Here is a 13991-nt window from a genome sequence, read left to right as displayed (position 1 = left end):
GTGTGTGTGTGTGAGAGAGAGAGAGAGAGAGAGAGAGAGAGAGAGAGAGAGAGAGAGAGAGAGAGAGAGAGAGAGAGAGAGAGAGAGAGAGAGAGAGAGACAACACCCTGACAAACATTCCTCCCCTCTCCCCATTTTGCCCTCTCCTTGCCCTGTTTTCAAGTCACCAAATGCAGATATACCAGTGATGATCTATCTTGTAAATCTATTGTTTTATCCCTTTCATGTTTGATGTCTTTTTAAAGGTCTCGGTGCGAATGGTAAAATGGTCTCAGTTTCACTGCAGTCACTAGTAGTATTAGAAAGATTGAAAACTAATGAGAATTCAGTCCTCCTTCTGAGGAATTTCTTCAAAGATATCTGATCCACTCCCCCAAAACCAGGTGTTTGTGTTGCAAATATTTACAACCCTTTTGTTCTAGTTGGAGTATTTAAGCGAGGGTAACCAAACTGAGGGGGGAATATTCTGTAGTCAGAACCCCATGTAGTGCTGGATCAGTGTCTTTTGGGACACACATACACGACATGTAGACTATGAGCCAGACATGATGACTCTTTAATTATTTTCATATTGCTTTGCAATTGTGTTTTATGTTTTTATGCTGATCAGTTGTGTACCAGGGATTCTTGTTTACTTATTTACTTTTCCTGTCTGGCCAAAATAAATGTTAATCTTGATTAATCTTGTATGATTCTGAAATCATTATTCTAGTATGGATCGATGTATTCTCCTTTATTACCGCAAAATCTAGGGTTATGATAGATCACACCGATGACGGCGCGACTGAAGCATGGGGCGCAGCGTGCGCGATATTCCGATTCCTGACTATCGCTGGATTGGCAAGTTGTAGTCCGTGAATATTACTAAAATTACACTTTTTGTTGAGTGAGCATGTGCAACCACTTAAAGGTAAAATATTCACTCTGCATCCTCTGACTAATTACAGAAGTAAACATTTTGTGCCCGTGAGCGCGCGTCCGGACGCGTCTGTCTCTCTGCGATATTGGGTCTCTCGATGAACGAATATGAAAACTAGGAAGATACAAAGAAAATCAACGATCTAAATTAAATCGCAACTAATCGTAAAATCAGCTGATAAACTCTAAATGTAGCACACTTTATGGAGTCACTTAGAATTGGAGTCAGCTAAAATTATTAATGGAGTCAGATTTAAAATGAGATATCAATAAATTAAAGGGTTAGTTCACCCAAAAATGAAAATTCTGTCATTAATTCCTCACCCTCATGTCGTTGGACACCCGTAAGACCTCCGTTCATATTCGGAACACAAATGAAGATATTTTAGTTGAAAGCTGATGGCTGAGAAAGGCTTCAGATAGGCCTCCATTGGCATTCAGTACATTGACACTTCCAAGATCCATGAAAGGCACTTAAAACGTCGTTACAAAGTCTATCTCACCACAGTGGCTCTACAATAATCATACAATGCGACAACAATAGTTTTTGTGCGCAAAAAAAATCAAAATAACACCTTTATCCAACTTGTTCTCGACTTCCGTGTATGCCTCCACGACGCATGCGTGAGAATATGACGTAGATCCGGCGTTCGGACATATGACCCAGAAGAGATTTGTTTACGAGCAGAGGAAGACGCGCGTGTCTAAGCTGTTGGATTCTACATTGATCGTGCTTTAGGTCTCGGCGTAGTTCTCAAAATGGGGCTTAAGTGTGTATTTCATCGATTCCCGAACACCGGCGCTACGTCATATTCTCGCGCATGCGTCGTGGAGGCACACACGGAAGACAAGAACAAGTTGGATAAAGGTGTTATTTTGATTTTTTTTTTTGCGCACAAAAACTATTGTCGTCGCTTTGTATGATTATTGTAGAGCCACTGTGGTGAGATAGACTTTGTAACGACGTTTTAAGTGCCTTTCATGGATCTTGGAAGTGTCAATGTACTGAATGCCAATGGAGGCCTGTGTGAAGCCTTTCTCAGCCATCAGCTTTCAACTAAAATATCTTCATTTGTGTTCCGAATATGAACGGAGGTCTTACGGGTGTCCAACGACATGAGGGTGAGTAATTAATGACAGAATTTTCATTTTTGGGTGAACTAACCCTTTAAGAGAATTTCCTTCCTTTTGACCAAGCCATTAGTATCCGGTTTTTGGGCTAAATGGATGGAAATTTACATGCAGTATGATTGGTTGGCACCACGTGATTGACAGGAACAGACGACCGAAGCTGATCAGACAGTCGAAACGAATGTGGTCGAACAGCGCTCGTCAATATCAAAATGATTGAGATGGCCAATCAAATCAAAGTAGGCGGGGTTTGCGTTCTCTTTTGGCTCGTGCACAGTCTTCACACACAGATGAGCGCGTCAATCAGGGATGGAAATTAGCACCCGCCACCAGCCAAATGCGGGTGATTTTGTGTTGTGGCGGATAGACTCGCTTTACCTACCGGCCACCGTGGCGGGTAAATAAAAATAGCATATCCTGCTGTTTCACCTCGACAGCGGACACTTTTAGAGGAGGCACACCTTCAAAAAAAAAAAAAAAAGTGGCGTTACAAATCAAATTCACAATAAGTAGTGGAGAAGTTAATTTGCACGTGGTTGCGTTTTAGCTGCTTTGTTGCCATTGTGGCGGAGTCTAGAGAACATGCGCTGTAAACGTGTGCGGTTTTTTTAAAACTTCGAGCTCGCGCAACGTCCACCGTTTGAACGCAAGAGGATCTCCAGATATAGAGCTGAATATCAAACAGGTATCAATGGGTCTGTCCAGTAACTCGTGATGAACCTCAGGCCAACTGCACACTTTGCAGAGAAGCATTTCAGTTGCTCAGACTGACTGACTTAAAGCAGCAGCGCTGACAGACCGGTCTATGTGACAGACACATCCGTGCTTCCAAAGGTATAGGCCTATTGTTTTTTTAAATGGTTAATATATTTATATAATATTCCATACATTATCAGAGCTTGGCAGACAGAATTATATATTTTTAGACAGATTAATTTATAGATTATAGCCTAATTAATGTTATGTATCATTTTAATCACACATAATAAATAATCCTGCCATATAAAGTTTGACATTTATTAAAATAATATTTAGATAAAAATGGGACAAATAATTACATTATAATAGTCATAATTTAAGTAAATTAATAAAAAATTATACATTTTTGAATTTCAGAATTGTCAAAAAAAGTGATTACTGGTTCAGAATGACTGCTTAAAGGGACAGTTCACCCAAAAATGAACATTCTGTCATCATGTACTCACCCGATGTTCCAAACATGTATACATTTCTTTGTTATGTTGAACACATTGGAAGATTCATTCCTACTATGGAAGTCAATGGTGCCCCCAAAGCAGCCTGGGTACAAACTTTCTTAAAAATATCTTTTGTGTTCAGCAGAACAAAGAAACTCATACAGCTTTGGAACATCATGAGGGAGAGTAAATGATGACAGAATGTTTTAGTTTTGGGTGAACTATCCCTTTAAAGTGCACCAAATAGGCTACTAAAGAGTTCTTTACAAATAAATTAAATAATCAAATGTAAAATAATATAAAATGTTATATTTTATATTGTCGTGAAAGGGTGTCCCTTATTTTGCCACACTAAAGGTGGCAACCCTAGTATGTCATCAACACGCTTCAGAAGATGCCAAAACTAATAGTTTCATTGTTGGGACTAAAAACCTAAAACTGGAAGCCATAAAAGACCACGAATCATCCAAATGCCACATCCATTAATCTGCCCTACTCATTTAATGAAATGTATATCAGTTCATGGTTTGTGTGTGTATAAGAGAGAAAGAAAATGTCAGTATTTCATTGAGACTTGAGATTATATAAACTGCTTAAGTATTGTAGAGCTTGTAGTATTAATTTTCACATGCAGTTACACATTGTCGGTTAAAACCAAGAAAGTGGCTGGTAAAAACATTGAGTGGCTGGTAGATTTTGAAATCCACTAGCCACAGTGGCCGGTGGACAAAAAAGTTAATTTCCATCCCTGGCGTCAATCTATCGCTTAATGCCGTTGCGGAGAGAGACTCTATTCTTTCCGGTGAAATCACAAAACAAAATGCAAATGTGTCCATGCTCTTATTATACAATCATTGATGAACATCTTTGATTTTAATGAAGAAAAACTACATGAGGGCGGATTAGAACCCGGAACCTTTGACACAGTTGACAAATATACTACCACCAGACCACTAGAGAATACGTAAATAAATCGTGGATCTATATTTATTCACTCACTCATGCAAAGAATATATTTTACGCAAATTAATGCAAATATTGTTTACAAATACAAATTTCGATATCATTTAGATTGTTTTATAGTAATCATTTTTTTTAGTTCAGTTAGAGAACAGATGCTACAATTAAAAAATGAACTGAGCAATAATAACAATATACGGCGGAAGATTCAGTTTCAAAGCTAAATGTAAAAGCGCCCATTTAAGCGAGTTTGTCATTGTACTGTTCTGTTTTTGTGTTTTTCTGTGTTTTTTGTGTTTTTTGTGTTAATAATATTAAACACACCATTCAAGCAATTTACTCCCAAATTGGTGCTCATTCTAAAGTTAAAGTATAATCCGCGCGGCTGCATGGGAATTCATAACGGTGCGCATTATATGCAGCCTAGCTCTATTCTTCGTGAAAGATAAAGATAAAAATGCGCACAGGACACAAAAACCTTGCAAAAATGACATACGATCCGCCTAATCCTGGCCAAATCACAGAGATGCCGATTCGCACGGGACTAATATTATCACAGGACCTCGGTGTTTGGTGAAATATGGTAGGTCATTTGCGGGGGAATTTTTACTTTACATATTACAGACATGGCCGATTCGCACGGGATTAAGATCACAGACATTCTCTGCAATTATTACAAATCACCAGAGCTCCCCAGATAATACTAATCCCGTGCGAATAGGGCTAAATAACGTAAAATAAAAAGTATAACAGCTTCTCTTGCCTTATGCGCTGTTTTTTCTCCACCGTTTCCGTCAAATAAGCGAGGAGTAAACACCTTTGGTGATAGAAATTATTGTAAGTAGGGCTGTGCAATACATCGAAATTACCGAAATATCGCAAATGTACATATCGCAAGGTCACGCAATATCTGAATGATTTTAATAGGCTACTTCAACATTGTGAAAAGTGTATGTTTTAGGTTGACACATATAGCAGAGAATAGACTGAGCACACGAATGTTACTCATGTGACTTGCTTGACGTTAAAAAGAGTTATTAAACGCAATAACTTGCGAAAAACAACTCCTGTCTGACACACGCACCGAAACGTGCGCACAAGCCGTTCTTTTTTCCGTGTCTTGTTACACACTCGAACTGTCAAATACACAAAGTTTTGTCAAAATGGCTGTCTTGATGAATATTCATGTAAACACAGTCGGTTATGCTTTAAGTGAAAGATATCAGTTGGGGAAAGAAATAGATTTTACACACTTAACCCTCTGGTCCTCTTCGTTCAAAAATGACCGGAAACCTTTACGTTTTGAAATGTTAAAATGTTTTGCCTTATCGGAATTGGATGAAACTTGGTGACTTTTGTTGTATTAGCTATGTGAACACACACAAAAAATCAAGGAGATGATTCGGATATGTTAAAGGGTCGTAAAAAAAAATAGTCACACTTGTCTCCTATGTCGGTCATGGGAAATATGCAAAAATACGAAAACTCAGAGAAACTTTTGGTGGTACAAATTACAAATCAGCCACTGTGCAGAAAAATAGCTCAAATGCACACACACAGACACACAGAGAGAGAGAGAGAGAGAGAGAGAGAGAGAGAGAGAGAGAGAGAGAGAGAGAGAGAGAGAGAGAGAGAGAGAGAGAGAGAGAGAGAGAGAGAGAGAGAGAGAGAGAGAGAGAGAGAGAGAGAGAGAGAGAGACAGAGAGACAGAGAGACAGAGAGAGAGAGAGAAATGAACAGGCAAGACTGCATTTATTGAAAAAAAAAAGCTATAGCCTTCAGATGGTTACACAACATTACACATTTAAATTTTTTTAACGGCTCCAGAAGGCGCTATTCTCACTTCAAAAAATGTATTTTAAAGGCCTGCACTCTATTGTAATGTGAAATGTTGCATTTTTGGGAAAAAAAATTAAAATAAAAAAAAATTAAAATTAATTCTAATGGAAAAAATTGCTCATTAAAATTGTATAATTATTGCATAGTACCATAGAATCCCTTCAAAATTCTAAATAGTAATCAAAAAATATTATTGAACAAAAATATATTACATTGGTTTTCCTTAAAAAAAAAAAGAAAAGTGACATTTTAAGGCTTCGGTCACTTTTGACCGCGAAGGAGACAAGTGTGACCCCTAAACGAAGAGGACCCGAGGGTTAAAGCAATATCGTATCGCATATCGAATATCGCATTATTTAACAAGGATATCGCATTTTTCTTCAATATCGCACAGCCCTAATTGTAAATGAGCATAAGCTCCGTACGGTCCGCCATGCTTTGTTTACATCGAGTCGCCGTGACTTTGCCTGGAATTAGGGCTGTCAAAAGATTAATCACGATTAATCGCATCCAAAATAAAAGATTGTGTTTACATAATATATGTGTGTGTGTACTCTGTTAATTATTATTTATATATAAATACACACACATTCATGTATATATTTAAGAAATATTTGCATGTATATACTGTATATACATTTATATAATCTATAATATATATATATATAAATATAAATGTTTTATATATAAAAATAATATTTTTTTCTTAAATATATACATGCTTGTGTGTGTATTTATATATAAATAATAATTAACAGAGTACACACACACATATATTATGTAAACACAATCTTTTATTTTGGATGCGATTAATCGTGATTAATCTTTTGACAGCCCTACCTGGAACGCTACAAAGTCGTGAATCGTGGTTTGAAGTCGTAAAACCTGCCTGGAACGCAGCATAACTTCCATGCAGGAGCAGGTTTGGACTTTGGACACCCCTGCCCTATAGGAACAAGGAAGAAGTTTAACATGAAATCGTTACAAAACACATTTCACATTAAAAGGTCCAGGTATTTCCCAGTTAAAGGTGGATTCTGCATAATCCCTCATAGATCTGAGAATACAACCCTGACCACATTTGTACAGACTTCATCAGCACTGTAGCTGATCTGTGCACCTAAAAAAGGAAGTTGCTGGAGGATTGCGCTTTCTGCCACAGACCGAAATGCACAGGATGATCTAAGAGTTTTGCAATCGAGCATTAGACTATTTATAATGGTGGCTGGCTTCATAAATGACTCATTTATAACTAAGAAGAAGAAAAAAAAATCTGGCCCGTAAAACTATCTGATTTGATTAACGTCAACTTCCAAATGAAAAATCAAGCTTTTCAGCAGGAAATGCACAGTCTAGATAGGCATGCAGATTAGATGTTACGAAAAATGACTGCATCATCTCTAAAACCGCTGACGTCCTCTCAGAAAAATGACAAACGCTCAAGATGTTGAGAGGAAACTGCTGAGGTGTGTTACTGGGAAACGACCCACATCCTCCATGCAACCGAAGAATAGACCTGAGCCCTTATCCTTACGCTATCACTGTTCTCGCTTGTACAGTCAGCCAAACAAGTCAAAGCCGTTCTCTTAGCTGATTTACACATTGCATGCAAAATGCACACACATATTTCTTGTTAAAAAGACTCAAATGTTGTATGTACATTAGGCTGTAACGATTTGACCAACCTCGATTATTTGAACATTTGACCTCGATTACAATTAAAGGGTTAGTTCACCCAAAAATGAAAATTCTGTCATTAATTCCTCACCCTCATGTGGTTCGACACCCGTCAGACCTCCGTTCATCTTCAGACACAAATGAAGATATTTTAGTGTAAATCTGATGCTCTGAAAGGCCTCCATTGGCTCAACTTTACACTCTCAAGACCCTTAAAAGACACTAAAGACTAAAGTTACAAAGTCCATCTCACTACAATAACTTTATGAATCGGCGACAATAGTTTTTGTGCGCAAAAAAACCCTAAATAACGACTTATATAGTGATGACGATTTCAAAACAAAGCATCATGAAGCATCATGAAGCTTCGAAGCGTTATGAATCAGTGAGTCGAATGATGATTCGGATCGCGTGTCAAACCGCCAAACTGCTGAAATTAGGCGATTCAAACTGCTGAATCGACTCAATGAATGATTATTTTGCTCTTTTTTTTCAGACTAAGTTCACTGATAAGGTTTGAATTGTAAAAATGTTCTACTATTAAAGGTGGATTTTTTTTTCTAAGGAAAAAGTGCATTTCTTTGTGATTTTAAAATACAGATAAATTAGCACAGTAGGCCTACATTACATTTATTTGAATGCATTAATGAGAGAGTGATTGTGTGTGTGAATTACTCATTCCGTCTCTATTCATTATGAAGCTGTGGTTTGTACTTACTGCAAAGGTATTAAAATCTATGCTATAACGGTTGAGTTTCTAAGCTACTTTAGTGACAGCGTTGAGACTGTGTTTCTGCCCAAGATCTTCACGTGATGTGCGCGCTTCTGTCTTGAGTGCTCGTTTGTCACAATATATCAGGCATTAATTCAACATAATACACATCTGATGGTTGAAACTCGCTTTAATCTTCAAACTGGCAGGGCTTAAAACATACAAATTACCAGTGTTGGGCACGTTACTTTAAAAAAGTAATTAGTTATAGTTACTAGTTACTTCTTACAAATAGTAACTGAGTTAGTAACTGAGTTACATCATTATAAAAGTAACTAATTACCAGGGAAAGTAATTACTGCGTTACTTTTTTTTTTTTCTTCAAATGTTCAAATATGTCAAATAACTTGGATGCCCCCAATATTAGATATGTTAAATGAATGAATTGGACACTAAATAGAATAAATTATTATTATAAAACATTGTACATTAATGTACACTATTGTAATGTTGCTGTGGGACAATGTAAGAGACACCTATCAAATTCAATGCATTATTGTAAATATTATCAGTAGGCCTACTATAGTGTAAATATTGTGTAAATATTATCAGTATTATACTTTCCTTTGGTAGTGGAGCTCACGTTATCACCTGGGTTTTTAGCCACTAATTTTGTGGCATATGATGATGTGAGGCGCTTCAGAATCACTTGCCACCGGCGTGTTTCTTCCTGGGCATAAGTTGCATGTTACATAAATATTCTTACCTTTCACCTCAACGAGGGAAAAGTAGCGCTTATACTTCCAGTTTGCGAAAGCTACCTTTGAAGTCGTAGGACCATCGCTGAATGTGCATATGCGTGTGCGTCATTGGTGTGTGTGTGTGTGTGAACCATAGACCGTGAAAAAAATAGGTGTGAACTCAACCTATCAACTTCAACCTTGTCTCCCACCCACCAATCATCATCAGTTATGTGCACCACCGCACCCACCCCCAACACGCATGGCTGGTGCGCGCGCACACACACACACACACACACACACACGTTGCAGGTCCGACTGACAGAGAGCCTGTTCGGATGAAAAGCGCTTCAGTGAGCTCAATTATAGTAACGTGACTAACGCCGCTTTTTTCCCCCTCAGTAACGCTAACGGCGTTGTAACGGGAGGAACAGTAATTCGTTTGATTACTCGTTACTGAAAAAAATAATTCCGTTAGTAACGCCGTTTATCTGTAACGCCGTTATTCCCATCACTGCAAATTACAAAGCTTTGTGAGGACGCAGGTGAAAGATCTGCCTTCAGGGCGCGCGCGCATTATCAGAGACGCGACACGGCTCTGTGTCAATGAAAAAAAGCTGAGCACTGAAAGGAGAAGTTTTCCGTATTGTTATTTTTGAATAGTGCACAATCGCTTTAAATGTTGAAACTGGCAAGCCTTTAAACGCATACTTGACAAACTTTATGAGCACGAAAGTGAAAGCGATCTGGCTTCGGGGCTTGCGCGTGCGCGCGTGTGTGTGTCAGCGCGTAGGCTATAAGAACGACGATTAACTGACCTGTAAAAAACATGCAGTTACTATAGTGATTCTGGGCATCTATAAACACAGATAACTCTCTCTGTGTCTGCAAACTGCACTTGATGTGACTGACGGGGCGGAGTCACGTGACAACCGAAATAACCAACATGGGAAAAATATGTCGTGAATGTCAGTTTCGGTTATTTTTCGAATATTCGTACAGCCCTAATGTACATGAACCATTCCATCTGTTTATTTTTTAAACACGCTCTATGGTCAGGGCTCCAGCACATTCCTCAAGCAAAGCTGTTTATTCTGCCATGACCTGTGGAATTACAACAAGTACAGCGAGTAGAACCTGCAATGTAACTTTTTTTGTTGCCTTGAGTGGTAGAGACTTCATTAGCATGCTCACTTGCTACATGGTAAAGTACGTGGATGTGTTCTAGTTAAACTGTGATGTATGCGTGAACTCCCCACCCTCTCAATCTAGACCACAAGAGCAAGAACTACTTGACTTTGCACCGAACGGCTGTATCTTGCAATCTTGCCCTGCCTATCAAGACAGCACTTGCGGTCGGCAGCTTATCGTCCTGTGATGCCCAAAAACACTTGCTTTTGAGATGCTTATAATGGATAAAGCTGCAGTTCACCTAGGGTTTTCTCATTTATCATGTTCAAAAATACTGTTTAGGCTATGCCTATGATGCCCAAAATATTTTCGATAACTATGACGCTCAAAAATGTAGCTCACTAGTTTTATACCCCCAAAAAACTACAGTTATGAGATGCTTATGATGCTCAGCACAGTTTGTTTTGGTAGTCAAGACCACCTAAATCGAGACCAAGACTTTGTGGGGTTGAGACCAAGACAAGACCAAGACCAGTTGCATAAACTAAGCCATTATGTTAAGACAGTGTCTTAAGATCTAGTATGAGCCACTAGCAGTTAGGCAAGTGGCATTCAGTCTTACTTTTTGTATCAAATTAGGCCAGTCTATGTTTTTATGTAGCTGATTTTAAAAAGTTATGAACAGTCTTAAAGAAAAAAATGTATGTCTAACTTGTAAGACTAGTCTTAACGGTTTATGCAACCGGCCCCAGAGCAGCACTCCTTAAATTCATCTAAAAGATCCATATCTACTGTCTGAGAAATGACTTCTATTGAATAATTAAACACAATTAGAATAGTAAGACACTAAAGTCAAATCACTACCAATAAAACTCAGAAGTTGCATGTGAATAAATAATGTTCAGATTAATTCAACATTAAAATATTAACATTATTTAACAGTCACAGAATCCTTCATTCAACCGATTTGTTCAAAGCAGTTGTTATAATTGCATATCACGCTTATATTCATGAAAATAGCTCGTGATATTGCTTAATTATATTCTATGTTATACAAAAAAAACGAAACCTCAGAATTTTGTGGGCATTTATATTAATTTTGCGCATTTTTGCATTGATTTTGAGAACCCAGCAGCACACTAACAACATAAATCATATTTCACAGAAGTTATTGATCGCATTTTAAGCAGTAAGTTTTACATCAAATCACATTAATGATGTTAAATCAGACAATGCACCGGCAATTTAGTGAAATCCTCGCAGTTATGGTCTTGAGATAAAATCCAAGACTTTCAAAAAATGGTCTTAAGACCGCTCTCAAGTACTACAGCACTAGCAGACAGTGCATTATGTGTTATTATGCTTAAATGTGTCATCTATGTAGGCAGATCACTTGGTTTTTCCCATGTCCATTGTTTAAAAAAACCCCATCTAGCTTAGTAGCTTGAGTTTTGCATATGCCCATGATAACAACAAAAAGCAGTCTAAATAGGCAGCACACTATGTATTTCAGATCGCTGTAAAAGATGCAGTTTGGCTAGGGCTAGGCCAGTGTTTTCTTGGCACACTAGTGAGATGCTTTTGATGTCCAGGTCACTTTGTTTTGACCCCTCACCCAATGCTGTCTATGTAGGCATTATGCTTTATGACACCAAAATGTGCTATCTAGGTAGGTAGATTTTGTTTCTAATGTCCATCTTACACACACACACACACACACACACACACACACACACACACACACACACACACACACACACACACACACACAATCATCTATGTAAGCAGCTTACTGTGGGCTTTGATGATGCCCAAGATTCCCAAAAAGTTGTCTAAATAGGCAGCACACTACGTTTAGGATGCCTATGATGCTCATGTTAGGTCACTATGACACCCACACTGTTGTTTACGTAGGCAACACACTAGGTTGTCCAAACAGTTATGGTTCCTCTGTTTGTATCGTAAAGATTTAATAAAGTTTTAAAAAATTCCAGCCCAGTTATGTTACCTATGCACGTGACAGCCAAACCAGTAGTCATCTCACTATTTGAGACATAGCCTAACCAAGCGCTCAACCTCGGCTGGGAATTCCAACAGCAAAAGAGCAAAACACAACTGAAATTAAATAAATACTTCATTTACGAAACACATTTATAATCCGAGAATAACTTATCTTTAGTGTTTTTTTTTTTTATGGGAGGCATCTTCTCATGTCTGTCAATATACACTTATGAAAGTGACAAGTATAAGAATGAATCATTACATTGTGTCAGTTAGCAGCACATATAAACCTGCTCGTTACCTTCCCGTCCGCCACGCGCCACACCGCCGTCATTAATATTAACCGTGAGATGAGAATCGACATGATCCCTCAGCGACCCGCGCGACCGAATGCCGACTGACCATCGCTCACGCGCTCGGCGTCCCGGAAATGTTGTTGCACGACAATCCCCCTGCTGCAACCAGGAAGCGACTGTGACACGCACACAAACACACACACACACACACACACACACACACACACACACAGACCTCTGTCTGAAGTCCCGCATACACACGAGCTCCTCCTGAACACTCAGAAACATGTTTAAACCTGCTAATAAGGAGTTAGAAAAAAATACTACGTAAACAAAGAGGAAATAAACAATAGCCGCTTCAGGACTGTTTAGGTCACTAAGCAAATTTGTGAAAATTGTGACATGTTTTTCACTCAAATGTTTGATATTAAATTAGAAAACCGCTACAGAAAAACATTGCACTGGCCTCAAGTACATTTATGTAGTGTACAAATCCTTCAGCTGTAGCCTCTGTTTTAGACTAGATGGATAGACGGACCGATAGACTGGATGGATGGTTGGTTGGATGGACAGACCTACAGAGAGTTGGATGGATGGATAGATAGACAGTTGGATGGATGGATGGATGGATGGATGGATGGATGGTTGGTTGGATGGACAGACCTACAGAGGGTTGGATGGATGGATGGATGGATGGATGGATGAATGGTTGGTTGGATGGACAGACCTACAGAGAGTTGGATTGATGGATGGATGGATGAATGGTTGGTTGGATGGACAGACCTACAGAGAGTTGGATAGATGGATGGATGGATGAATGGTTGGTTGGATGGACAGACCTACAGAGGGTTGGATGGATGGATGGATGGATGAATGGTTGGTTGGATGGATGGACAGACCTACAGAGAGTTGGATTGATGGATGGATGGATGAATGAATGAATGGATGGATGGATGGATGGTTGGTTGGATGGATGGACAGACCTACAGAGAGTTGGATGGATGGATGGATAGATAGACAGTTGGATGGATGGATGGATGGATGGATGGATGGATGGATGGATAGATGGATGAATGGATGGATGGTTGGATGGATGGATAGACCTACAGAGAGTTGGATGGATGGGTGAATGAATGGGTTGGATGGATGGATGGATGGATGGATGAATGGTTGGTTGGATGGACAGACCTACAGAGAGTTGGATTGATGGATGGATGGATGGATGAATGGTTGGTTGGATGGACAGACCTACAGAGAGTTGGATGGATGGATGGATGAATGGTTGGTTGGATGGACAGACCTACAGAGGGTTGGATGGATGGATGGATGGATGAATGGTTGGTTGGATGGACAGACCTACAGAGAGTTGGATTGATGGATGGATGGATGA

At 38.9% G+C, this 13991-nt stretch overlaps 1 protein-coding gene across 2 annotated transcripts in view; it reads right to left on the bottom strand.

Annotated features, from left to right (window-relative positions):
• Window positions 1–12768, bottom strand: part of tnfrsf1b (tumor necrosis factor receptor superfamily, member 1B) — a 33232-nt gene extending 20464 nt beyond the window's left edge. For both annotated transcript variants that reach the window (XR_013818581.1, XM_079844635.1), the window contains exon 1: window positions 12607–12768. Coding sequence is in view for 1 of the 2 variants with exons in the window: in XM_079844635.1 (XP_079700761.1) it covers window positions 12607–12669 (63 nt within the window). In the remaining variant the exon portion in view is untranslated. The remainder of the gene's footprint in view (window positions 1–12606) is intronic.
• Window positions 12769–13991: the final 1223 nt, after the last annotated feature.

The sequence above is a fragment of the Gobio gobio genome (genome assembly GCF_949357685.1).
Source record: "Gobio gobio genome assembly, chromosome: 19".
In the NCBI taxonomy this organism is placed as follows: Eukaryota; Metazoa; Chordata; class Actinopteri; order Cypriniformes; family Gobionidae; genus Gobio; species Gobio gobio.
Note: the sequence above shows the minus strand (reverse complement) of the source record. Positions and strands in the feature narration are given on the sequence as shown.